This window comes from Agelaius phoeniceus, chromosome 8, assembly GCF_051311805.1.
Source record: "Agelaius phoeniceus isolate bAgePho1 chromosome 8, bAgePho1.hap1, whole genome shotgun sequence".
NCBI lineage: Eukaryota > Metazoa > Chordata > Aves > Passeriformes > Icteridae > Agelaius > Agelaius phoeniceus.
In genome coordinates this window covers 29,133,642-29,160,435 of record NC_135272.1, presented here as the reverse complement: position 1 = coordinate 29,160,435, position 26,794 = coordinate 29,133,642, and the positions used below count along the sequence as shown (strand labels likewise).

Here is a 26,794-nt window from a genome sequence, read left to right as displayed (position 1 = left end):
GCTGCTCCCAACCAAGCTGGTTTTGCTGTGTGACAATCCATCAGTGCCCCAGGCACAGCGTTCTCCGTAGGGGGAGGCCAGATGTGGAAGCTGCCATTCCAGCTGTGGTGCTCAGACATCACACCAGGGCCCAAAGTGCGCAGGCACGATGCACACACTGGGATTCACAGCAATGCCTCAGTCCCACAGCAGACCCACAGGGGTAGCTGCCTGCTATTCCAGGGAGCTGGGGCTCTCCAGGGAGGTGGAACTGCTGGTGTCCTCACACCCCTCTCCTTCTCCTCTCAGCACCGAGGCAGGCCCTGAGCTCCGTGCAAGGATCCTCGAGTCCTTCATCATGGCCAGCGAGGTGGCAGAGCTGCCAGCAGCTCCTGGTAAGAGACGTCTGCCTGGTGGTGGAGGGGGGACAGCGGCTGTGGCATTCAGAGCAGTCACAGCAGCAAGTCATGGGGCAGTTTCAGTGATGCAAAAGTGCTGCTGTCCCTGTGGCAGTGCCCAGACTGTGCTGGCTTCCTGCCCCATGTCCCTCTCTCCTTTTTCCTCAGAGACACATTCATTTGGGGCCATTTCTTTGCAGCCCCTCAGAAGGTTTGCAGCTGTTTTCTGGCTTCATGTTTCGGTCATTGCTCTCTGGTGCCTGGGTTTGTGATGCAAACAGGTTCTGGTCCCTCACCTTGGGGGCTTGGTATGAGCTGGGGGCTCTTGGTGGGCGGCTCGTGTGCAGCTTGTTTCAGAGAGCAGGGATCTGGATATAATCTGGGAGGAAAAAAATAGCAGCATGACCATAAAATGGCAGAATGGTACTTGCTACAGGATCCAATCAAGGTTTGTGATTTTTGACTTGCATTTAGTCCCCATGTGTACAGAATCACCCTGCATCCACTGCTGCTTCCCCACAGGGCATCCCTAGGGTGGGGATGAGGACAGGCACTTACCCCCACCCCTCCATGCATGGACAGCAGTCAGCAGAGAGGCTTTTTCTGCAGATGTTAGTGAGCCTCACCCCAGGGCTGCAGTCCTGCCCCTTTCCTGCCACTTTCATTGCCAACACCAGTGTTTGTCTCCAGCACCTCCTCACTCTTTTGCTCTGCTGGCCACCTTCTCTTGCTGTGTCACTCTTGCTGGGTGGCAGCTTGTGATCCTATCAGTGTCCAAAACTGGAGCCCATGCTCCCTGTGCCCTCTGCAGCACCCCAAGGATGGGGGCAACTGGTCCATCCAAGTAGGAGTGTACATGGGAGGTAGAGAGGGTGCTCAGGGGAGCACAAACCTCAGACCTGGAGGACCACAGAGACCCATTCTTGTGGGATCCCATCTCCAGGCTGTCACTGAGACCCATCTATTCCCCCACACTGAGCTGCCTGGGTGCCTGAGAGGCACAATTGCTTCCAGCCCTCCTGCTTGGAGATATCTTGGCGCTGGCCCCAGTGAATCCTGTTGGTTTGTGATGTCTCTGGGTCCTTGTCACCACCCTGCCTCCCTGGGGGATGCCCAGGCCAGGCTGGATTACAACTCTTAATATTCCTCGTAAATCAGCCCTTTCAGACCTGTCATCTCATTTATTGCTCTCCCCCAAGCTCACACCCATGAGTTTGTCAGGATGCATCTGTCTCTTCCACCTGCTGATCCAGCTGATGGGCAGCTGCAGCCCAGCAGTCCCTGGGGTCACTGCTGCCATCCCCAGGCTTTGCAATGTCATCCGTGTCACCACCCCAAACCGAGGAGAGGGGTTGGGCAGGATCTTGAGGTCCTCATCCCCTTTTTGAGTCAAAATCTCCCCTGTGGTCATCCCACAAGTGTGGGGCAGGACACAGGACACTTGGACTCGCTGTGGGACTTCAGGCAAGTCCTGCCACCCCCCCTCTCTTTGTACCTAAAAGCGAGGATATTATTACTTGGCTGTCATCACATTAGGATGTTGGGAAGCTTAATTAAATGCCTGCAAAGCGATTTTGAGAGCTGTGGATGAAAGGGGCTATATATAAAGTGCAAAGAATTATTATTAGCGGTGCAGTCCAGGTCCTGCTCCTGCTCCCATCAGCCTGGCCCCACTCCCCTGCATCCCGGCACCGGGATTATTTCTGTGTGTGTGTGGAGTTGTGGTTTTATAATTATACATGTAAAATAGCTATAAATACCCTGGAATAACACGGGTGTGTGTGCCTAGCACAGGAATAGGAGTCGGTAGCTGACATAAGGAAACCGTGGTGTGACCTCATTCTGACTCATGTAAATATACCTCATGTGAGGGGGCAGCTGGGGGGCTTGGGGCTGCTTGGGGCTGCAGGGGCAGTGGCCTCCTTGGCATGGAGAGGTTTGAGGAGAGATCTGAAGCTCTCTGCTGATTCCAGGGAGGCTCCTGCAGGGCCAGGATCCTTCCTCTCCCATGTGTCCTGGGACTGATAGGGGAGTTTTTGAGTCTTGGATGTTAGAATCTTAAAGAATAAAAATGTAAATTATGGAATTTGGCTCCTGGAGGGGCTTCTCTGGGTGAACTTGCTGTTGTTGGGTTTGCAGCATCCCTTCCTCCAGGCCACTGGTCCTGGGGGTCTCTTTAGCTGCCTGTTTTATGAGCTGCAAAGGAGAAAATGGGTTTGTGATGGCTCCTGAAAGCTATTCCTGGGATGCAGCGCTGGAGTCATGCTGGAGGCACTGGTTTGCATAGGGCCCTGCTCTAGTTTGCACAGGGCAATGCCACAGATCCGTAGGGAAGCTGCCATGGAGCCTGGGGGCAAGTGACTGGCACCTCGCTGTGGTCTCCAGTGAGTCCCCAGCACTGGGCAGACACCCCAGGAGGAGATTTCTCAGCCCCATGGAGGTCCAGGGGGGCATGCAGAGCTCACAGCAGGATCCCAGTGTCTGGGAATGACTGTTTCCCGAGCAGGGTGAGGGGGCAGGGGAAGGCAAAGGGAAGGAGTGATGCAAATACCAGCTCAGCTGAAGGAAGATGACTTCATCTCCTTTTCCTCTCCTGGTGCTATTTATAGGCACTTTAATTTACTCCCCTTTGCTTTATTATCTCTCCAACGAGCCGTTAGCCCTCAGACAGCAGGATGCCTTTACTCACCATGCAGCCAAAAGTTCTGAAAAAAAACCCTCAACCCACCACCAAAAAAACCTGAAAGCGGGGGCAGGAGGCAGAGCAAGGCGGCAGAGCGCTTGGGCAGGAGCATCACTGTCCTGTGACGTAGCTTTCTGGAAAAAACCTTTTGGTTCCTTTTGGAGAAAAGAGTGAGAACTGGGCAAGGAAGATGTCCCCTACTTCCTTCAGAGCAGTGGCTGGAGGGGTCAGGACCCGTGGTGCCAGGTCCTCACCCTAGGACAAGGGCCACTGTTTTTCTGGACCCTGCTGAGGCAGACACCCCCTGCTTCCCCCCAGGAGCCCCAGCCCTGCCCTGCTTCACATGGGGCAGTGGTATCATGCCAGGATATGGATCAGCACCACCCCAGGTGCTTTGAAAACATCTTCCCAACAAGCAGTTTTGGCAGCCCTGTGCCATGGGGAAACTGAGGAACAGCCTCCCCATGGAATCACCCTTCCTGGCTTCAAAATCCAGTCCCTGGGAAGGCTGGTGCCCAGGTGCCCAGCCCCGAGCTTAGCTCTGTGGCAGCCTATCCCCAGGGCTGAGCAGGGCTGCAGTGGTGGCAGTGGTGGGTGACAATCCCACGAACATCCTGTGATGTGACACTCTGGGCACTTCCCAGCCCAAGCCCCAGCAGGCACCTCTGGGACAGCATCAATGCTGAGCAGGACTGCCGTGTTAAGCCAAATTAGAATGATCTGGCTTTGAAGTTTTTAATTAACTTTCTCCCTGTTTGCTTTCTTCTGGATCCAAGGGAAAAGCCCAGCCTCCCTGCTCTCCCCAGCTGATGTGGCATGGGGGAGGTTGCAGACTTGGATGAGCAGAGGGGTCAAGAGGGAGCAGGAGGCATTGTATGTAATCCAGCACAGAGGGTGCAGCTGGGGGCTGTGTCCAGGTGCTGCCCTGCCTCCCCGGGAGCATCCCTGCACAACCATGAGCACCCTCCCATCTGGCTTGGCACATGGGCCACAGGGAACCTCAAATTTGCATTACCCCTTGGTGTTTCATCCCCTCAGAGCTGTTGGTGTGCGTTAAAAATAGCCGTGAGAAAACCCAACCAAAACCCTGGATGGAGAGCAGCATGAAGAAGCCATGGCTGAGTGGTCCCCTGTGCCAAAACACCTCGTTCTGCCTCCCCGAATCTGCAAATAATACAGAGAAAACAAATTAACACTGGGGAAGGGGAGGAAAAAGAGCCAGAGCCGAGCTAGCAACATGAGGTAGAGAAAGTGGCTAAAAATAACAGATCCCTGAAGGCATGGGGAGGAACATGACGGGGATCCACACTCCTGCCATCCCAAAAGGCAGCCTTGTGCCTTCCCAGCTGCTCCTCATAACGCAGCCCTGCCCGGTGAATCCAGAGAGGGAAAAGCCTCTGGGAAGGGCGGCAGCGGGGAGGTGAGAGGTGCAGAGCTGTGCCATGGAGCCAGGAGCGATGCTCCCACCTTCAGCAGAGCGTGGGGGTCCCCCAAGCACCCAGGGTGCCCAGCTGGGAGGGAGCTGCAGCCTGACCCACTTGCAGGCAGCCGGCGGGCAGTGGGATGCCGCTAGGAGACCCCAGGGGTGCTGCCTCCAGGCTAATTTTAGCTTGTGTTCAATTAATCATGGAGCGGGAGGGGATCGCAGCAAGCCCAGCCTTTGCCAGTGCCTCCCCTTTCCACCCGTGTGTGCTGCTGCAGGGATTGGAGGAGCAGGGGCCAGGCATTCCCTGATCCTGTGGGTTTGGGCTGAGGAACTAAGAGAGACCCTGTGCCACAGCCCTCTTCCTCCAGTCAGCTTTAAGAGGCTGGAGCAGCCCTGGGAAGGATGTTATCTACTCATGCCTCAGTTTCCCCCCCTGTGGCTGGCATTGGTGACCTTTGCTGTGGAATTTCTCAGGTTGCCTGTACAGCTCTGAGCAGGCATTTTCCTGGCATGTCAGAGCTCTGGAATGCCTTCCTGGGATGGGGAGCAGTGACCCCCAGCAAAGGATGTCTCAGCCAGCCCAGACCTCTACTGCATGCCCTAAAGGCAACCCCTTTCCTGGGTCTCACCAGCTCTGGTGTGTAAAGGCGGGGCAGGAACAGCTACATTGCTTGGAGACAGGCAGCTTTCCCAGCACAAAGGAGAGAGCCTGGAAATGCTTTTGGGGTACAGCATGAAAACCCCGTGGTCCTGCTCTCCCCATAGCCCAGCTTCACTGGTCCCCATATCAAAAGCACGGCATGGTCCAGCCCTCCCCCATGACAGAGGGAATGGCTCCTGACGGAAACAGGGCTCGGCTGGGATTGAAAGCCTTTTCCTGCCTGCACTGCATGGCCAGAGCTGATAAGGCCTGGATAACCCCAAGCATTGTGTGTTCTGCCGGCCCACGACCCGCCAGCGTGAGAGGAAACGCTGCTGCTCGGCCAGCCAGGATCCAGGGGGAGACTGTGTGCTGGTGGTGGGGTGCTGGAGTGCCCTGCTGTCTGGCCAGCCTGCTTTCCCTTTGGCCAGAGTATGAAGTTTTGAGATGGCTCTGTCAGATTGGTGCCAACCCAGGTTGCTGTGTCAGCACACAGGGAGCTGACCAGCTCTCAGCTGTATGGTCATGAAAAAAGCTGCCAGCGTGAGAAACCTGGGGGTTCAGGATGATTGTCTGGCACACGCAGGGTTTGACTCTTGAGATTTGCATTCCATCTTCTTGTGATGGAGCTTTGAACCTGGGACACCTCTGCCTGTCCCAGAGGGCAGCTCCCAGAGGCCAGGCTGGCTGAGCAGAACCTCAGCAACCCAGAGGGAGCCACCAGCTTTGCTGTCCCACAGTGGTGAGGGCTGGCTCGCTCCCTGTGCCAGCTGCTGGCCAAGCCAGACTGCAGGAATGTGTGTGCCAGCGCGCGTGTCCTCCCAGCTCCTGCCCTCAGACACTGTCTGGGCTGGCGTCACCCTTTCTGCCGCAGCCTCTGCCTAAACACCACGGGCAGCTTCACAAAGAAGATGAGGAGGGTGACAAAGCACTGGCCATGCCACCAGCCACAGCTGATTGTCCAGCTTGGCACCAAAGCCAGGAGCGTCTTCGACTGTGCAGTGGCATTTCCATCCCCTGCTTCCTGCCTGGCAGCAGGTCCCCCTGCTGCCCTTTTGGCCAGGAGATGCCAGAAAAGGGCAATGCTTCCATGGGGAATTTCATGCTAGGGTAGGGAAGCCGATCCCACTGTGATCCCACCAGCACCCCTGGACCCTGCCTCCCTCGAGAGCAGGCTCTGTTCCAAAGGGGTGGGAGGAGGCAGGCTACCCAGCACAGACACACGAGCAGCTCTGGGGAAAGGCAGGATTTGTGCTTCCAGGAGGGAAAATGAGTCACAGGGGGATGACAGGGCTGTGCCAGCAGCGAGCGCGGGACTGGGGTAAGTGGTGGCTGTCGGCTGCCATCCGGGAGGTCAGGCAGAAATGCTCTTACAGGCCTTGCCTGGCTTTAAAATCTATTAACGTCATTTTGCTGTTGGAGCCGAGAGCCGTACAGGCAGCACAAACGTTCGGGCACGGCTCAGATCAGAGCAGGATTTCAATTACAGTAATCAAAGGTGACACAGATAAGAAACCCCTGGTCTATGGAGCCACGACAGCTGTCCTCTGGCTCCAACCAGCACCCATCCAGAGCAGCTCCATCAAAATCACTGAAGTGGTACTAGGGTAAAATTGGATTGGAATCCATTTTCATCTGCCGTGGTGGAAAATGCTTTCCCTGCACTCCTTGGGGAGGAAAACCACCTTCTCAGGGACAGCAAGGGAGGAAGGTGTCAGGCATGGAGGAGGGGACAATGTCCCTGAGAACAGCACTGACAGCTGTTTTTGGATGATGGAGGCAGCAGAAGGAACAGCTGGGATGCTGGAGCATCAAGGCTCTGCCTCCTGCCTTCCCCTCTCCATTTCAGCCTGGCCCCACAGTAAGTGTCATGGGTGAGGCAGGGATGTGCTCAGCTCAGTGTCAGGCTCCCTGGAGGGCATCCCTCTGAGCCCTGTCCGTGGCCAGAGCATCCCAGGATGTGCTGCAGGATGGACCCCCAGCCAAGGAAAATCTGGGGAGAGGGTTGGGAGGTTGGAGGAGAAGAGTCCAAGGGGCAGGAGCCAGCACTCTTCTCTCATCCTTGTAAATGGCAAGGTGATGCACAGGGAAAGCTGCCTCCTGCTTCTGCCTCTGCCAGCACTTGCATGTGGTGAATCATCCCCACTGCTTTTGTGACTTTTTGCAAATCTTTTGGATGGCAACAGGGCATCCCTACCTCTGACTCCCTCACCCCTTTGGGCTCCCACTCCAAGGAGTCACTGGTGCCCACTGCCACAGGCTAGTGGGACCCTGTTTGCAGCCAAGCCATGGGGGCATCCCTGGGTCCCATGCACACAAGGGGTCCTTTCTGCCCCTGCCCCAGCACGGCAGGATCCGGCCAAAAACACAGCATCTCTTTCTGTGCCCCCTGGCCGCGCTCCAGCCTGGCCAGGTGTCAAATGCCCGGCTGCAGTGTGTCCCCCCCCACGGCGCTCCGCCGGGAGCAGGAGCCCTCTCCCAAACACTGGAGGTTTGTTCGGGGTGGCGGGGCTGAATGGTGGGTCTGTGTGGCCGGGAATGCCGGGGCGGGGAGGGAATTTGAGCCGCTTGTTTCATCTGTTTACCTGGAAGTAGAGATGGTGGCCAGGCCCAGCTGCCGCAGCGGTGGCACTTTCATGACAGCGCTAACGGGATGGGCAGTGCCGTGCTGCACCCAACACCGTGCAGCCTGCAGCATGACAGTGATGGGGACACAGCAGGGACTTGGCAGGGCTCCCCTCCCTCCATGTGCCTGCACAGTGCTGAACCCTCCTGCTGGCTGCAGCTGGAGAGCCGGAGCCTGGGGAGGGACATGGGGATGACCCCGAGCCATCACAGGGGTGGGTGATACCGCAGGTCATCCTTTGTCCTGCAGCATCACTATGTCTCGGGGCTCTACAGAGTCCCCCTGCATGTGTCCCCATGGCAGCTGGGTCCCCATCCTGGCTGTGTTCCTCATACTTTTGGCCGTCTCCACCTGGCTGCACGCCCCTGCCCCATCCATAGCTCTCTGTACCAGCTGTGGTGTCCCACACTGGCTGTAGACACCTATACCAGCTCTAACCCTGTGTGGGTTGTGCATCCCTGTACCAGCAGTGTCCCCATGGGAGCCACTAGCAACTCTGGGAGAGAGGGGCCACCCATGCAAGCGCCGGGTTTTGTCCTTGCGTGAGGCAGGACTGACAGCCACACACAAGCTGCTGGGGAGAGAAAGGGGATGATAGCATCTTCCAGTCAGCGCCTGGATGCACGGGGATTAATGCAGCTGGCTCGCCTTCCCCAGGATTCAGGTTGCCTTATCTGTGTCTATCTGTTCTTACCCAGGCACTGCTAGAGCTGCTCTGATGTGCACAGCTAATCCCAGAGGCTGGCAGATAGGGCAGGGAATGCTGCTTCCACCCACACCCTGCCCACACCTGCAGGGCCGGGGGCACAGAGCTGGGCTGTGACCTGTCCTGCCCCAGGCCAGCTGATGCTGGGGATAACCAGAGGCACGGGGCAGAGGTGCAGGAGTTTGGTGGTCTCAGTGTGGCAGTCCTATGTGCAGGGTTGTGAGGCAGGCATTGCCTCTGATCCTGATTTTGAGGCTGCACCACCTTCCAGTTCTCCCAGCAAAGCCGTCTGCTCAGCTCATCTCTGTTCATCTTTCAACTCAAAAAAGTTACTGCCCCATGGGACTGTCTCTGGGAACTTGTGGCCATTCTTTGGTTAAGGAGATTTCTCCATCTTTTGGATACTTCTGGCATTTGGGGAGGGTTGCAGGTGGTGAAGGGGCTGGGGTACCCACAGAGGCTGGCACCTCACTGAGCAGCCTGGCACTGTGTCATGCCCAGGAGACAGGGAGCAAGGGCTAGGTCATTTCACCTCACACCACACAGATGTGGCTGCAGCATCCCTGGCTCTTCCCAAGTATCTAGAGGACCTACAAGCCCTGACTGCCCATCCCTGGTGCCATCAGGAGGGTGTCTTCCCTCTGGCTCCTGGCACTTTCTCCATTCTCTGTTGGCTCTTCATACCCTGGGGCAGGAGGAACATCTGAGGCTGTGCTTCAGCACCATCCCAGATTTCTGACCTGGCACGCACAGTGCCATGGTAACACTTTATTTTTTCAGCTGTTTCCCTGTTTTCTTTGCAATTGGGGTCTCTCACTGGGTGATGGTGATCACAGGGGCTATTTGGGCAGGGTTCAGCATGCTGCTGAGCAAGCAGCTTGTAGCATGGTGCCTCGTGGTGACCTGTCCTGCCCCACACCTCGCACGGCTCTGACCCTCCCTGGCCACAGCATAGAGGGAAAAACATCACCTGGGCTTGGGGGTGACTCCTCAGCTCTGCACACCCCAAAGTTGCCCTGGGACCTCAAAGCTACCCATTTCCCATGGGCTGTACAGCTCAATGTACCATAGACATGGACTCTGCAGACTGATGTCCCCAAGGTCACCAATGCCACCAGAGCTCTGCATCTGTGGCAAAATGGCACTGAGCCTGGTGAAGTGGGTGCCCAGCATGGCTGTCACTGTTCTTGCTTCCATAACAGTCCTTCCTGTGCTCCCAGACTGTGGCTCCTCCAGAGCATCTTTCCTGTAACCTCCTGATCCTGCTACAGTGGGGTTATTAAAGCTATAAGAAAGATGGCCTGGAGAAGGCTTTGTAAAATGCCAGTGGGAACCACGGCAAAGGAAACTATGCCAGGGGGAGAATGGGGTCCAGAGAGCACAAACCCCCAGGACCCCTGTGTGAACAGGGATTGGAGGACAGTGACAGGAGTTTGGCAATGCAAAAAGCACAAGCAAGAGCTGGCCCTGACCAAACAGCCTCCCTGGGCAATTTTAGGAACGGTCACAACCACTGAGTGGCTGCACATGTCTGAAGGAAGCTCTGCTCCGCAGCTTCTGACAGCTGCTTCTGCAAGAGCCTTAAATTGAACATTAGGGGTGTTTCAGAAGGAGAAACCTGAGTGTTTTGGGGACCAGAACAATTCAAGAGACCCTAGACAAATTCACAAGCCATCAGTCTTGACAGGAATCTGGTCTTTTCAGCAAGAAAGACAAAAGCCTTTGTCCAAGTTGTTTCCACCTAGCTTTTAGTGGGATTAGAACTGCAGTGTCCTGTGCTGGCAGGCATCCCTCAGGCCAAGCACAAGCAGCCCCTGAAATCACTTTGTGCAGGCCTTGGAGTCCATCTCAGCATCCTGGCACTTGCTGCTGCCATCACTTCCAATTTAGACCTGCTCATGGCAGAGACCAATATAGAAGCACTCTGCAGGATGGCACTTCCCCTCCCCAGGGAGCCAATGCTGGCACTTTGCTCTTGCTGCTCACCAGCTCCAAGGAAGACTGAGGAGCTTGAATTACATTTTTCCAAGAAAGGTGGATTTGGTTTGCAGAAATGTAAGGACTGGGGAACAGTTGTTCTACTCTGTTGAGCCTTTCTGCCATCTGGAACAGCTTTTGGTTTCCTTCTGGATACCTCTTCCATGAGATGGCAGGACAGGGAGAGGGGCAAGGGCATCACTAGGACCCCCAGGGAGAGGAAGGATGAGGGGATGGAGTGAGGGGACACATGGGTGCCCTCTTCACAGGGCTGGGTGAAAGTCAGCCCAGGCAAATGGAGAGCTGCTTTAGGGAAGGGCTTGGAACAGACCTCACTGTGGAAGGTTGTGGAAGGTTGTGGAAGCCCCCAGTCAGGCTGCCCATGGCATGAGCCCACTCTGCCCGTCTCCTTGGCAGGGTGGTGGCTGTGAGATCCTGTAGCTGCTGCTTCTCATTCTGCATTTTCCAGCCCAGGGGCAGAGAAAGCCTCATTGTCTCCATCTTCTCTCTTTTCCTCCTGGGGAAAAACATAAAAGCAAAGTCACCACATCAGGGCTGGATTACTCAGGGACTGAAGAGGGAAGAGCACATCCAGGGCAGTGGGCACTGCTAACCCCAGCCCCCTGGGTGAGGTTTCTAATGTCTAGTAAGGGGTTGGTGCTCCTGCAGCTTTATCCTCAGTAAAGCCACAAAAAATGCCTCCCATTCCTCCAGTTGCCTGTTCCTACAGAAACTGGGGCAGAACTGAGTCTCTTGGGCATGGTCCTCCTCATAGTTGGAAAACACCCCACAGAGCTCTTCCAGGGGCTGGACACCAGCTCCATGCATGGCCAAGCTCCCATTGGCCATGCATGGCTCCAAGCCACTCATGTCCATGCCACATATTGGTGTCCTCTGGCCCCTCCTAACTGCTCTGTGCCAAACACTTCCTGTGTGGTGGATTTGATTTGGTGTCTCCGAGGCTGACACTCAGCTCAGGACCACGCTGCCACTGCCCAGGCAGCCTGTGCTGCCCTCAGCATCCAGTGCTTGAAACCACAACCTCATGGTGAGCATCCTCCCTGGAGAGGCCGCGCTCTGCAATTAATCCAGGCATGGTTTATGCTAACGACTCTCCCCACTTTAAATTATAAATGGCCCTTGGCATGTGTGCACACAAACACATGTGTGTGTGCAGAGATCCTTTAAGGCCATCATTAGCTGTAATTAGCAGGATCTGTCACTCATCTTTGGCAGTTAACGATGAGCCCTGAGTCAGAGGAATCCAGCGGCAGATAAAATAAACACGATTTCAAACAGTTTGGAAATAACAAGCCCTCATTAATCAGACAAGCCCCAAAGGGAAGTGCTTGGAAAAGTGGCAGCTTCTTTGCCGTTGCTAAGAGTGGGGCTGGGTGGGCTCTAGGACAGCCCCTGTGCTCCCCAAACCCCCCTCCAGTGGGAATGGGAGGCAGGATATTCTCTCTTGGCTGACTTCATTGAGGACTGAGGTGTCAGAGACAGTCAGCTTGAGCAAAAACCTGAAAACTGGCAAAACCGACCCAAAAGGGCTGCTGCAAGGTCCCTCTCTGGGTAAAAGCAGCTGAGGCACGGCCTGGCCCCGAGGTGCAGGTGGGGGTGATGATGGTGCAGAGCTCAGTTCTGGGCAGAGATGAAGCAGCTCTGGGGCAGCACATCCCACAGCCATCACTCACCCCAAGAGCTTAAAGGCTGTGTGGAGGGAGCATCCCCAGGATCCAGCAGCACAGGAGAGAGAGGATTTGGGGAAGGGGCTGGTACAAGGGATGTTTCCTAGGGAGCAGGGGGACAAGGGGAGACTTCTAGCTGTCACAGCTGCAGCTAAATAACAGCAAATAGGAGGGGAATGGGACACATGAGGCTGGTTTATATTACAAAGGAGCAGTCCATCATGGGGTATTTAAAATAATCCGCTTAGATGCACAGTAGCAGATTTGGAGCGCTAAGGGAATTGAAGGCGCTGTGGCTTTGCAAGACTGGATCAGATCTAGTTAAGATGCCACTTAGGACAGTACATCCCATCCTGTCTCACTGCCCCAGGGGACAGGCACACAGCATCTGCAGCCCCTGCAAGGCCAGTCCCATTCTGCCAGGGACACACCCAAGGTGACACTGGCCACATCAGGATGGGTGACAGTGTCCTGTGGCAGCTCCCTGGGACTGGCAGCAGGTTTGGGCAGCACAGGACATGGTCTGGACTAGGCACAGGACAGGGGATTCCCATGAGGGGCCAATCCTTTAGAGTGGTGGAGGAGGTCCAGGGACACCTTCATGCTGAAGCCAGGTGCCTGGTAGAGAGCTGGGACCAGGGGATGCTCTGAGAGAGCTGCACCCACACTGCCATGGTGGGAACCTCCTCTAAGGACACCCATGTGGCATTTCCTGCTCAGCTGGGACTGGGGACAAGGACCTGGTGTGGTAGGCTGGGACCAGGTGCTTCAGGGGAAGAGCTGGGGCTGGGACTGCTCTGCCTCTGCACGGCCTTGCAAACCCCCAGCATGGCCAGTGGCTACAGAGGAGGGTGGCTCCTATTGCCACAAGCTCGGGGGTCCTCTGCTGGGGTCTGGGCTCAGTTTGGGTCTGTGTGGGCAGGAACATGGGCTGTCTGAGCATCCTCACACTGGTCCTCTGAGCCAGGCTGAAAGCTCAGCCCCAGGGAAGCCAGTTTATCCTGAGAGAGGGATTTCATCCCAGAACTTCATTAGAGGCAGACATTCCCCCAGAAGAGTACCCTTCCAAGGGCAGATGGTTTCCACCTTGGCCAGGCTCAAGGGGTCCAGCCTGCAGTGGCCCTGCAGAACCAGAGCAGCCTCTGAGAGCCAAGCAGCGCAGCCAGAAGTGACCCTGTCACAGGGCTGGTCCTCACACTGCCCATCCCTTTGCTCCCAGCAAGGGCAGGGCACACATGCCCACAAAATCTGAGGCTGCATGTCAGACCAGGCCACAAGACTGCCTGCACCTCTTCTTGTCCTCACCCTGTGCCCTCTGTCCCCCTCCGACCCCACTACAGGGCTGTGCTCAACACGAGGGCTCACTCTGGCAGGTTTAAACACTGTCCCCAGCTCCCCTAAGCATTAATCCAAGGGAGGATTAAGGTTACCAAGCTCCTGGAGCCACCCAGCTCTCACATCTCCCACAATGGACCCCTCTGTCCTGGCCCCAGAGAGGGCACAGGGCTCTGCTGTCTCCCTGGGACTTGCTGCTGTTCCCCCTGAGCGCCCCAAGCTCTCCTCCATCAGCATCTGGGGTTGTGCAGCACCTGCTCACCTCTGCAAATTGAGGACCAGAGATCATCTCTGGGGATTTGGGGGCTTCTAAGCCTCTGTGACCAACTTCCCCCTGCACCCTGCAAGGCTTGGGGTGGGTTTTGGGGTGGACATGAGCTTCTCCCCCCTCTTCTCCCCTGTCCCCCAAGTGCTGTGCTCTGGGTCAGCTCCAGGTTCGTGACAACTAGTTTAAATGCATGGAAAATACCTTAATCCTGGTAAGACCCTGATCCCTGCCTGCTCATACTTCCCAGGAAAGCCCCCCAGTTCAGCCATAATCCCCTGGAAGAGGTCATCTGTGCACCCTCCATTTGTGGGAGCAAGGGACTCTCTCCAGGGCACCCACAAACTCCTGGAGCTGGCACACAGGATCCTGGCTAGTACTGCCCAGGGAGTCCTGTCACCTGCAGGGAACAGCAGGGATAGATGCTTCTGCCACATGGCCAGTGGCTCCTGCCACCCTCTTGTGCCCCCTTAGGGCCACCAGCTCCAGAATTTTTCAGAGAGAATCAAGTAAGTGTAAACTGGTTTTGCACAGTTATGATCATTTTTCATTTCTGTTTTGAGTTGCTATATACTCCACAGTGAGCAGAACTCCCAGCCTCCCAGTCCCTATGCCCTCACAGCTCCTGCCCCATCCCATCCAGAGGGCTCCCCAAGGCATGGGATGGGAGAAACCCCTGGCTTGTGGGGAGAAAGAGGGCTTTGGTTCTGCCCCCAGTCCCATTTCCCCAGCATCAGGAGCTTCTGCTGCCTTTACCTGCCCTGACCTGTGGCCCCACGAGCTGTAATCCCCCTCCTGCTGCACCCGCAGGATCAGAGGCTGCCAGTGTCCAACCCATCCCAGAGAAAGGAGGGCACTGGGGGTTGGTAATAAATCCTAATGATATCCTGGGGAGAAGGGTAGAACAACAGGTTCTCACCACTCCCTTGCGTGGCAATAGGAAAAGTCTGTGTTTGCAGAATTGCCTGTTGTATTTATCAGAAGCAAGGACAATGCTGGGATAGAGGCTGAGCTGAGCTTTTAACCAGCCAGATTACACTTAGCAGGAGCATTTACCTCTGCCTCTAATCCTCCTGCCACAAAGACTTGCTAACTCCTTCCCGGATTTAACTGGAAGGCTTCAAATCTTCCTGCAGAGGAGAGAGTTAAGCCCGAGCTGGTGCTGGAGGGCTGGGAGGGTCAGGGTCAGTGCTCCTCCTTCTCAGGCACATCAGGTTTGGGCCGGACATTTAAGTCCCAGGCTCAGCTTTTTTTCTGGCAACAGGCCCTGCACTCAGGGCAGGCAGGGGATGGGAAGGTGCCAGGAGCCCTCCAGTGCTTGGGAGCTCAAAATCAGAGCCCATGCAGAGAAAAGATTTGGACATTCTTGAGCAAAAATCACTGCTGCTTAAACACAGAGCAGAGGAAAAAGCTCTGGAGGAGTCACCTGGTTGGAACAGTTCCTTGTTTTTAGCTGGATTTCTTGTAAGAACAGAAAATATCCGTAGCCAGTGCTGTGTGGCTGGGGAAGGTTGGGATGGCTGCTGTGGGATATGGTCATACTCCCAACACCAAGTGTCACCTGATACATGGCCAGTGTCCCCTGACTCCCCCATCCCACCGTGGAGCAGCCACATTCCCCACTGCCTGCACAGGGCCAGGCCCATTGACCCTCAGGGCCCAGGACACCTAAGGCACCAGCCCTGTGGCTCATGCCACAGAGATCTCTGCCAAGCAGAGTCCCTCCCTTGATGGGCACTCTCTTGCAGGATGCTTTGCATCCATGCCAGGAAGGAGAGAGACAAAACTTCTGGTCCTTGGCCCTGCAGCACACCCCTACAGCACCCCCAGCACAGTGACCCCAACACTGCCGGGGCCATGGTGCCTCAAAAGGGGATTTTGGTGCGACGCTTTGGGGCAAGGGGACAGGGATGTGGCACGTGCTGATGTCACTGAGCTGGCTGGCATTGGGCAGCACACGGCGCTGTAGGGGACCCACCGGCAAAGATGGCCTGACTGGGATAGCGGCCAGGAGAAGGGCTGGAGCTCTGTGCCTGGCTCCACACAGCCTGGCCCGCCGGGCTGCCCACCCTCTGTCTCTCCCCACACCCTGGCACCAAGCCTCGCATGCCAGGGTCACAGCCTGAGCTGGGAAAGACGCGTGAGCTGAGACAGCAGAGCCAGGGACAAAATCTCCCCTGGCTTCTGGGAAGCCGGCAGTGTCGGAAATTTCCCTCCCAGCACAGCTGCGTGGGAGGGGACGGCGAGTTCCCTCGGCCAGGCCTTGCATGGTGTCCCGCCATCCGGCAGCACCTCTCGGGCTGCAGGCACACGGGGCCAGGGTGACACGATGGCAGCCATCCCGCTGCCACCGCCCCGCCACCAGCTCCCTCACAAAGGCCGGAAGCCGGGTGCAGCCGGGGGGTTTCCCGGCTCGGCCGTGGCCCCAGGTGCCCCAGGGATGAGCTGGCTGCCAGCCAGCGGCACCCAGCCCGGCCTCTGAGTCCCTGTGCGGTGCCGCTCATGGGGGCCCTCTGCGCAGTCAGGAATTCCCTGCGTTCCTCCAGCTGCCCCAGCGCCCCGGCAGGGGAATCATACGGGGGGCTCCGTCCACAGCATCACCCCCTCCTTACGCTGGGTGCAGAAAGCACCTGGCAAGAGAAAATCCAGCTCGTGTGTTCCCAAAGGAGGCTCTGGGGCCTGCGGGGCTGAGGGTGCTGTGCCGGGGCAGGGCTGCAGAGCCCCCCCGCTCCCCTCCTCCAGCCTGCTGGGCAAGGGGCCAGCTTGGCTTCCGCAGCCCTTTCTGCAGGCTGGGCTGGTATGTTCACCACAAGCTACGGACGGCCTGGCCGCCGCTTACAGTAAATGTGAGCGAGTTGTTTTGGGCAGTCCCGCAGGCAGCGAACCGGCCGTGTCCTCCCGGCACCGGCGTCTGCCGCAGGCGTCTCCCGTTCCCAGCGCTCCCCTTGGCTTTCCCAGCACTGCCCCGCCGGTGTCACACCCCGGCATCAGCGCACAGCCACTGTCCCGGGGCTCCCCCACCTTCCTGGTAACTGGCAGTGTCTGGGGGAGGGGAGAAGCATTGCCATCACCTCCCTGCTTTGGCTCCAGGGACACAGGAAAGCTGGTGAGGAAGGATACTGGGGCACACAAGTGATGCCAGCACAGTCCCACAAACTGCTGCCCAGCCACCTTCTGCTGCTGCTTTCTCCCATCACTGCCCTCTGGCCATCAGTTCCAATCTCCAGCAGAGGGACTGGGGGATTTTTCTGCTTGCTTGGGACAGTGTGAAGCCTTTGTCCCTGTGGTGGCCAGCAGATGAACCTGAAGCACCACTGAAGCATTTTCTTTAGGGCTTAAGTGGGATTTATGGGATGAAGATGCCTACTCTGGCCCTCTTCACAGATGGGTAACTTCAAGCATTGGGAAACAGCAAGATTTGGTTTAACCAACAGAGTTTCCCTGAGCCATCAGGATCATATGTTGCATTTCCTTATCCACAAGTAGTTTCTTCCTACCCCTCTTTTAAGTGAAAATCACTGAGGGGTGCATGTCACCTGAGACTGTGAGGCTTGGAGCTGCAAGGACTGTACCCCAAGTCCAGAGGAAGGTGAGGTACACACTAGCAAAATTTCATTCTATTGAATGACCAAGAAGCAGAAAACAAGCAAGGCACAAAGTCATCCAAGGACAGACCATGTCCCAGGGGCTAAGCCCTGCCACCCCTGACCCACCAGCCTGGGGACACTGCCCCAGAGCAGCTTTGCCAGCTCTGTGGTGCCTTCTGCATTTGGCCCAACCTTTCCCAGCACGGGAAAGGATGCAGAGCAGACACAAGCAAGGGATTTTCCAGGGTGGAAGCTTGCTCTTGGTCTGGTTTTTCAGAAGCAGACTGCAAGCTTGTGAATTGGAGGTATTTGTCAAGTTGGTTCCTGCAGTGGAAATGATCAAATAATTGTTCATACACCCGTCTGGCCCAATGGCTCATGCTCACAGAGCAGAAACTGGCTGTCAGGCTGCAGGACTGTGGTTCCCCCGTGATGCTGTGGCATGTTTGTGAGAGGAAGATGCTGAGGCTGCAGGTGCCTTTCCAAGGCACAGCTATGCCACGCTCCAGGCACGCTGCCAGCCTGTCGCTCGGCCGGATTCGTGCCGCCTTTCTCTTGGAGAGTCTCAGGGAGGGCTGCACTTCACAGCGGGCTGTTCCTGTTCCACTTGCCCAACAGACTGCTTCCAGCATCTTCTCTACCCCTTGTCCTCTCCTTCCTCTTCTCACCAGTTTGCAGTTCTGACAGCCTGTCCTTGGCTCTCCCCGCTTCCCCATGCTCAAGCAGGCATCCAGAACAAGCTTGCTGCTCTGAGAGTGAGGATGGAGGACATGCATTCCTATGGAAAGTCAGGCTCTCCCAAGAGCAGCCTCTCCCAGCCCCTGAAGTGACAGTGACCTGAACATTTCTATTCAGACCAACTATTTTTTCAGGCATTTTTAACCTCCTCTTATGTATTTTTCTTTTTCCTTTGGGGTTGAAATTATTCTAGCTTTGTGCAAAAACCAACTCTGAAGTGCTTGGGGAGTGGAAACCTCCCATTATACTTCTGAAAAATAATATTAATCTTCCCTCTCCTTTTATGAAGAATTCTCTCCCCAGTGGCTCAGGACTGGAGGTAGGCATTTGATGTGGAAATAGCCCTTGCTGGAAGAGCCCTTTGATGTTTGATTTTCACACGGCCAACTCCTAACCAACCATGGGGGGCACAGGGTGCTGGCAGGGTTGGGCTCCAAAGGGTGCCCAGGAAGGACACAGAACAAAGGGGAGGTGCTGCCAGACCCTTATCCTGACTGCCTTGTTTCCCTGAGCAACAGGCAGGTGTTTCCAGGCTTCAAAGACAATAAAACCAGGGGGATTTCCATTTGTGAAAACTGCCCTTGGCCTGATTCAGCTCCAGGACCTAAGGCAGGTGCCCAGCCTGAGCCAGAGTGATCCTTTCACCCAGGGCAAGAAAGACCTGGCATCTCCCATCAACCAAAGAGAGCAGGCAGGATTGCAAGAAGCAGGATTTGGCCTCAGCTGCAGAAATGCAATGGCAAAGGGAAGGAGAGGACACAGTGTCTGATACCTGCTGGGCTCCCCAAAATGCCTGTGCTGAAACACACCCACTGCAGAGAGATGGGGCCAGGAGGCTGTACCATGAGGATGAGGTGCCTGAGCTTGTTGTGTGGGGAACACCACAGACCTGGGCAGCATCCGCAAGCAACAGCATCCCCACCCTTGCTGGAGGGACACAGGGGACAGTGAAGTGGATTCCTACTTTAGGACTGAGACATTGTCATGAGGTGTCTCTGGTGGCAGGGAGCCAGGTCACACATTTGCTTCTTTCAGTCTGACATAGATCCCAGCTCCTTATTTAGTGGGTTTAGTATCCACCGACTTTGCCACCTGTAGTGCAGCAGCAAGTTTTTCTCCCTTTCCCCTCCCTCTCCTACTGTTTTCACTCATTTAAATCCTCAAAGCACTTCTAAGAGGCCGTTAATCTGGGAGGTATCACCCAAAACAAAGCTCTATTGTGTATACTTGGTCAAAGCAAGATAAGAGCGACAGAGGAGTAAAGGTGCTTCTTCAGGTGCTGGCCGCTCTCACAGAGTGCAGTGTTTGGAAGGTGTCAGCCCACCAGCCAGGATTTGCATAGGCACAATATCCCTCTTCACTTTCTGGCACTCTGGAAACTGTTGTATGAAACCTCAGTTCAGTGTTTTGGCCTGGTAACCAGCATCACATGACTTACTTTGTTTCCCCCTTTTTCTGTTCAGAGACAATATGGATTTTATGCTTTGTCAGCAGAAGGCAGGGCAGAGCTCACCCTTCAGAGCGTCCTGCTCCTGGGAGCTCTGGCAGCTGACGGCTGTGTCTGCTCTGCACAAAGAGCTCATGGCCAGCACATTCATGGCATCAGGAAACAAAAGGTTTTCCACTGAGTTCTCTACTAACCTATGTGTTGTGAGAGACACTTGGCTGCCTTTTTACCCAAAAGCTTTGTCCTTAGTAAAATCTGAAGATGTTGCAAGTTTTGTCTGATCCTTGAGGAACAGATAAACTGCTGGACATCTGGAAATCCTGGACACAAGCACTAACTCAGCCTTAAGGCATATGCTGAGCAAGAGCAGTGATCCCAGGGACACAGCTGAACACGTGCCACACAGTCCCTCTGTGCATGGGCTGTAAAGCTTGTGCTTTCCAAAATCTCGGGATTTGTTGCATGTTTTGAGGATGTCTGTGCAGCATAGGAACTGGTGGGCTCAGGATTCCAGCAAATGGCCCAAAGATTTACCCGGTGTGCTGGGAAGCTGAACTTCATGCTGCAGTGGCTGATCTGCCAGCCTGTGCCCACCATGTTATAAACAAAAATCTACCAATTTTTTTGTGAGAACAAGGTTACAAAAACTAGTCCGACGAGTGTTGCTGCTAAAGTGCTACCTGTTTGTTATGATAATCACAAGCCGTTGAAATTAATGGCTCTTTTTGTATCAGTAAAGGCCCTGGCTAGGGCTAAGTTAATGGCTCTTCTCCCCAGACAGCGAGGGGAAGGGACGAGACGTGGGAGAGGGGGGGGCATCAGAAGATGCAAAATAACTTCAGGACCAGCATGCCATGGGAAGTGTCAAACTTACCGAAAAAAACCAAAAACAAAACAAAACCAAAAACAACGAGCCAATGCAGAATTAAGAACTTAGAGTGATGCCTACACGTGAGGAACAGAATGCTGAGCCTGCAGAGATGCTGAAAACTGTTGTTGCCCTCGCCCTGACCAGAGAAATCATCTTAAACCCGGACCCGGAGGTGGAAAAGAACAGTCACTTGAGATAGGGGTCATACCTTACTGGCAGCACAAGGGCTGGATCCCCAGCTCTTTTCTAAGTAGACAAAGTCGCAGATATCCTTTTTCATAGAGTCCCTCTGAGAGATGATGGGGACTGCAGACCCGCCGAGCTTCCCGATCTTGAGCGGATCACTTTTGATTGAGGCGTCAAAAGGAGAAAAAGTCTCCTACCCTGTTTATTTCAACCAGGCACTAGAACAGTGTAGTTAGGACTTAATGAACGTGAGAAAATTTGGGGTTTGATGAATAAAGTCTTGGCTAGCGGCTCAGAGTAGTGTGCTCGTTTGCAGGTATAAGGGAGGTGTTTTCCTGCATGTTTCTGGAGGATACCCGGATTCCACAAGGCAGGCATGGCAGCAGAGACACAGAGTGAGCTTCAGTGCCCCCAAGTCTCACCTGTCCTCCAGGGAAATAGTACTCTTCTCTTGAGAACCTAGAATTATTCAACCAAATTGTTTGGAAATTTTCAGCAGGGAAAGAACTTTTATGCAAATGACAGACAAAAAAAAGTCTTAATGAACCTGACCTGCAAGCTGCCTTTGCTCAAACCCTTCCTGCCCATCACCTCGGCTGGGAAAGGAAGGCATTGCATTCACATGCTGGATTTTAAATGCTCACCCTACACCACGTTGTTTGTTTTATTTCTCCACTCAGCATTCAGAGGTTCTTCTTCTTATGCTTATTTACTGTAAAGCAGAGAAAGCCAGGGAAAATGATCTCCAAAGCAAATAGAGCCATGTTTCCATTTGGGAAAACTTAGAGGGAAAGCATGTGTAGCTAAGCAACAATGCATGATGGTAAATGGGTCATTTTCCAAGGCATGAATTGCATGTGGATAACTGCAAGGAAAACAACCCTGGCCAACACACTGCCGACACTTGAGTTCTTGGCCTAAGTGATTAAGAAGAAATGAGAGGACTTTTCAATACCCCTGAGACCCCTGAGAGCTCCCTGGTTTGTTATGGGAGTTTTTCTCCTGCTTTCCATCTCCACCCAAAGTCTGGGGTGGGAAGTCTCTGTTCCTGCAGCTGTGCAGAGCTCCAAGTATGGATGTGCTGCAGTGAGGTTCCCTGGGCACAGAGAAATTGATAGGTCAGTTCCATCAAATCCCAGGGAAAGGGATGGGGGCAAAGAACTTGCATGGCAGGGCTGGGGACTCAGCCATGAGAAACTTCCTTCTGTTTTGGGCCAGAGGGAAGCCAGCATTCCCTGGTGCATTAGGGCTGAAGGTTGATCTCGGTCTCCGCTGGCATTGCCCAGGGGTGGCTTTGTTCACTTTCCCTCCCTCCAAAACCAGATGATCTCTGCTGCAAGGAAAGGGAGGATGTTCTTACATGTTGTGGACTTATGAGGGTACTGCTACCAGAATAATACTGGCAGAGGGATGGTAAAATCAGTGTTTGGGAGGCCAGGAATGGAAGACTTTGCTGGAAGATAGCAGGTGATGCCACACTGGGTTGGGGGCATAATGTCCATGTCACATAACTGCTGCATCATGGGGGCCATGCTTCACTCAGCCAAAGGTGAAGGGTTAGGAAACCCTTCAGCTGTGCATCCTAGGGTAGGGAAAAAATTGTGTTGGGGTTTTTTCATAATAATAACAAATCTACAGAGTTTAAGCTTTGCTTTGCGGAAGTGGAAATCCTGTGGGCTTTTCAGAATTGCTCTTACCGGGAATGGTGCCACCTTCAAACCCATGCTGGCAATCCAGCCTGAAGGTCACCAAGTGGGATGTCAGCAGAGCAGGCCTGAGACCTCGCTTTTCCTAGAGGTGATGCTGATTTCCTCTTCCTGCTGCTTGCATCACTGGCTGGGATCAGAACATACACTGCCATGTTTATTAAAAAGAGTTACTGCAGGAAGGTATTGGGATTATTTCTTTCCTCCACGAATAAAGTTCTACAGTACCTCTTAAAATCAGACCTGAGGAATTTACAGAGTGGTTATTGTACATTCCTTGGGGGAAGGGGTGGGGGGAAAGTACTAAGCAAGTAGTTCCAGTGCATTAAAGCAATGAATAGAGGAAGTGAAAAATATTTTAAATTCCTATACAGTGTAACATTTTAAAAGTGTCCTGGCTTAGGACATTAGAATCAGGGAAGGAGCTTTTCTCTCTCTCTTTTATCCTCCCTCTAATTTCTCTGAATTTGTTACAAGTCTCCTTCCATTTTGCTCACCATTTCTAAGCAACAAAATAGAGAGAGGCCTGGAACGATGACAGAGATGCGAAGTGCACAAAGGGACCAGAGTGTGGTCCGATAATTCTGTAATTGGAGCTGCTCGAGGCAAAATTTTTTTCAAGCCAGTGTAAATGGGGATCGCTGAAACCCTTAACAATTGGTCTGTCAGGCTGCTTCTTTAATGGATTGCTCTGTTTAACTCTCTCTGTTTGTCACTGGCAAGATGACAAGAGAAATTAGTGTACTGGAAAATATAAGGTAACTGGCAGTTCCCCAGCCCGGTTCCACAGCCCCGCAGACCCCGGGGTGCTGCAGCGCTGGAGCCCGGCTCACCGGCTGCTCTCCTCCCTCTGTGGAGGAGGAGGAGGAGGAGGAGGGGAGCTTGCAACCTCCTGCCCTTCCTAGGGGTAGGGAGACCTGCAAAAATACCCCGTGGCTCTGGGACTGACCTAGTGAAGAGCATGTGGAGAGCAGCGGTGCCCCCACGGCTGGCTGCACGCCAGGACCGGGTGGGGAGAGCACCGAAATGTCCTCCCAAGCCGCAAACCTTTCATCAGCTGCTTTGTCGCCTGCTTTTACACCGCGCATACTCTTTTTAAAGCGTTGCGGGTTAATGTCAGTTTTCTGGGAGCAGTCACCATTAGAGAAGATGCTTCCAGCGTGTGTGTGAGTGTGCGTGAGCACATGTGAGTGCGTGCAAGGGTGCACCGCTTTGGAGATGCTCCGACACCTCCATTGTTTGCAGCCAGACCCTGAAACTTGGCAGCAAAGATGCCCCGAGGCTAGAGATGTACCTTTCACTTTTCCCATGAAATTCCATTCTGGTTTGGCTGAGTTATAAAAAAAAAAGTTTGAAAATCACCATTTCCCTTCTGCTGCCTGCATTCCTCAGGAAAACTTTGGCAGCCTGTCAAAACAATAACTGAACGTGAACTTTCTAAAGAGCTGGCCTGGTACAGTCTGCCAAAGCAGCAATTCAGCACAGCTCAGTGCAGCGTGCCCTTTCCCTCACCCTCCCCCCCGTGCCCACCCCCTCATCCATCCCCGGGCACTCTCCAGGTGCAGATGTGTCCACCCCAGACACCCATGTGCAGAGCACGGGGTTGGCATCCACTGTCCAGCTGCAAAAGCCACACACACCTCCTGTCCCCTTGCAGGAGAGCAGCTTTCTGCTTCTATCCCAGACCGTTACTCCTGAAATTTTTTGGGCAGAAGCCTCTGGAGCAGTGAGGAAAGGCCAGTCCAAGCCTTGCTGAGGAATACCTTAAGTCCAGCTGCAACAACCTACATTGCAGACATTTATTTAAAAGATCTTTTTCTTTATTTTTTTTTAAATGTTATTTCCTATGTTAAAAGAATGTTGTTTACAATGCAAAGCCAAGTGCTTTTAAGTTAGGAAATGCCTAATGTATGATTCCTCACAAGCTCAGCTCTATGTGCATGCCTTGTGTTCCGACCTTTATGGACACAAGCCCCTATTTCAAACTCTTTCCTTAGGCAGCGGACAGGGGAGGGAAAAGGGCAAAAGCTGCTCTCCCTGCTGTAAATAAGACACTTCCTAACACTGAAGTGTTTCATTTGAATGCTTTTGCAGACCGCATATTATTCTTTAATACAGGTTTTTAATGCAATGTATAATTTTCAAACCAAAGCACCCGACTTCAGCACACTTGCCAGAGTTTTTCCTCACCACAGAAATGTGGCCACATCTGGGGTGGAGTGAGGCAACTGTTCTGCAGCCTGTTAGGACATAAAATGACTATAAAGCAGAGAGAGGAAGCACAGTCCTTGTTAAAAACACCCATTACATTTCACATGAAGGTTCTGGAGGATGCGGGGAAGCAAACTGCAGCTGCTTCACCCCTGCAGGGATTAATACTCTTAATCTTGCAGCAAAAGCTTTGTGGTCTCTGTGGTACTTTTGGGGCTCAGACTGTACAACTGAAGGGGAAGATGGTGCTTGCACAGTCTCCGTGGTTCAGGAAGGCAGGATGAACCTCTGCCATTCCCAACACCTCTTCTCCTGCCAGCAAGCTCCGGGGTTGGTCTGCAGTGTACTGAGCCACACTGAGACCCAGCAGCAGCATCTGAGCCAAAGCAGACAAACCCTCACACCTTCCCTCGTCTCCTCATCACCAGGAGCTGAGAAACAGGAGAGAGAGAGGAAAGATTTTCCTGAGAGGCAGGAAAAATCCGTTAACTAAACCAAACTGCCGTAACTGGTTGTTCTTGTGCTGTTCCTTGCAGGTGTGGCTGCCCCCGTGGGAAGCTGGCCACCGGTCACAGCACATTATCCAAAAATCCCAGTGCCTGTGCAGCAAAATGCCAGTAATTTCATGTAGCATCTTCTGATGGCCAGGGAGTTGTCCTTGCTGATGTCAACACAGTTTTACCTTCTCCAAGCTCCCCTCCAGCGGGCCCTGAGCTTGTGCTAACAGTGCAGCTAATATCTGGATCTCGGGAGTGTCCAGGAGTCTCCTGCCTGCCCCAAAAGTCTCTGATCATTTTCATGCATTTGGCTGGCAGCACTGTGGATCCAGCCCCCCTCCCTCTTGCAGCCCTCCAACTATAAAAGCCTGTTGTGGCCTACATTCAGCTGTCGGATATCACATTATCATGGCTCGGCAAAGAGGAAACCAGGCAGTTTGGCACAAATGGCTTTTCTGTGTTCAGTCTGTTCCAGTGCAGGTCTGTTCAGCTCCTCCTGAAGCACATGGAAGCGCTCAAAACTTCAATATTTAATCTTGCCTTGAAATGCAAATTGTCAGATCCAAGGAAAGGAAAGTGAGCAAATGCACAGCCGTCGACACGGGATGTCAGGATGCTGGGAAGGCAGCAGGCACTGGGCTCACTTCTTGTCTTTCAGCCCCCTGTCAGTCAGTAGCGTGGGGCACCAAGTCCCCTCCTCCAGCACTTTGACCCCTGCTCAGGCACTGCCAAATCACCATTATTTTGTTTCAGTGTTTGAATGTAGCTTTTCCCATCTTGGGGTGAGGTATTGGGTTTGCATGGCCAGGTTTTGGCAGTGGGAGCACTCCCAGACCTTGAGCATCCCCGAGCCCTCAGTGTGCTCCCGGTTTTGTCTCTGCTCTCTGATGCTCAGACCTTGTGCCTGTGGGAGAGGCACAGGCAGAGAGGGTTTAGCAGTGTGTAAGGCAGCAGATGTGCCTCCCTCTCCCCCCTGGGCACACACATGCACACCATGCTCATCCCTGGTGCAGGGCAGGCAGTGTGGTAGGAAAGGGAGCACCCCCTATGTGTGTTTTGGGAGTCAAGCAATCTTGGGTAAATTATAAGCACAGTTTTGAGAAATAAAAACACATTAATATTCTGTTCTCTCAAGGCATTATCCTACTGTTTACCATTACACACAATCCTCTGCCTTAAATTGCATCTTTGATTAAAGCAGCAATGAGAGAAACCAGTGCTAATAACAAAATGTATTCTGCTTTAAATCACTAAAGTGAAAACATCAATAAGCTGTAACCATCAGTGCTGCCATGAAAATGAAGGCAACCACCATGGGAAACAGCAAGGATGAAATCCACTTTGCCAGCATAAAAGCCAAGTAATTAGGTCTTATGTGGGTGGAACTTATAATGAGGTGCAGGAAGGGGGAAAATGAATTTCAACCTGAGTCTGCCTCCTTCCCCCTCTCTGCCACAGCTGCCAATCTAAGTTTGGGGGCTGCCACAGGGACCACAGCCCCAGTTCTTAGCTCTGCAGGGCCTGCAAAGCAGCATTTACTTCATGCCTGACCCTTGTGGGATGCCCCACACCTTGCCAGTGGGCAGCTGATGGCTTGGGCACAAAGCACAAAGTTAAATTTCACTGGGGGAGCCAGCTGTGCTTCCAAGGAGGGCACTTCCCTTTGAAGAAGCCAGAGCTGGTACATGGTATCAGCTCAATAATTTAATTTAAAAATTAGAAAAAGGAATCATATCTGGTTATCATGGATTAATCAGAGTTTGTGGATGGGCTTATAAAATTAATTTATGTACAGTGAGTGACTTGAATCAAAGCCCTGTGCTCTTCT

General features: G+C 53.8%; 1 protein-coding gene across 1 annotated transcript in view; it reads left to right on the top strand.

The window, feature by feature from the left end:
* PIK3R3 (phosphoinositide-3-kinase regulatory subunit 3) overlaps window positions 1-26,794 on the top strand; it is a 78,657-nt gene that overhangs the window by 17,067 nt on the left and 34,796 nt on the right. The window contains exon 7 of the mRNA XM_077182475.1: window positions 289-374. Coding sequence (XP_077038590.1) covers window positions 289-374 — 86 coding nt within the window. The remainder of the gene's footprint in view (window positions 1-288; window positions 375-26,794) is intronic.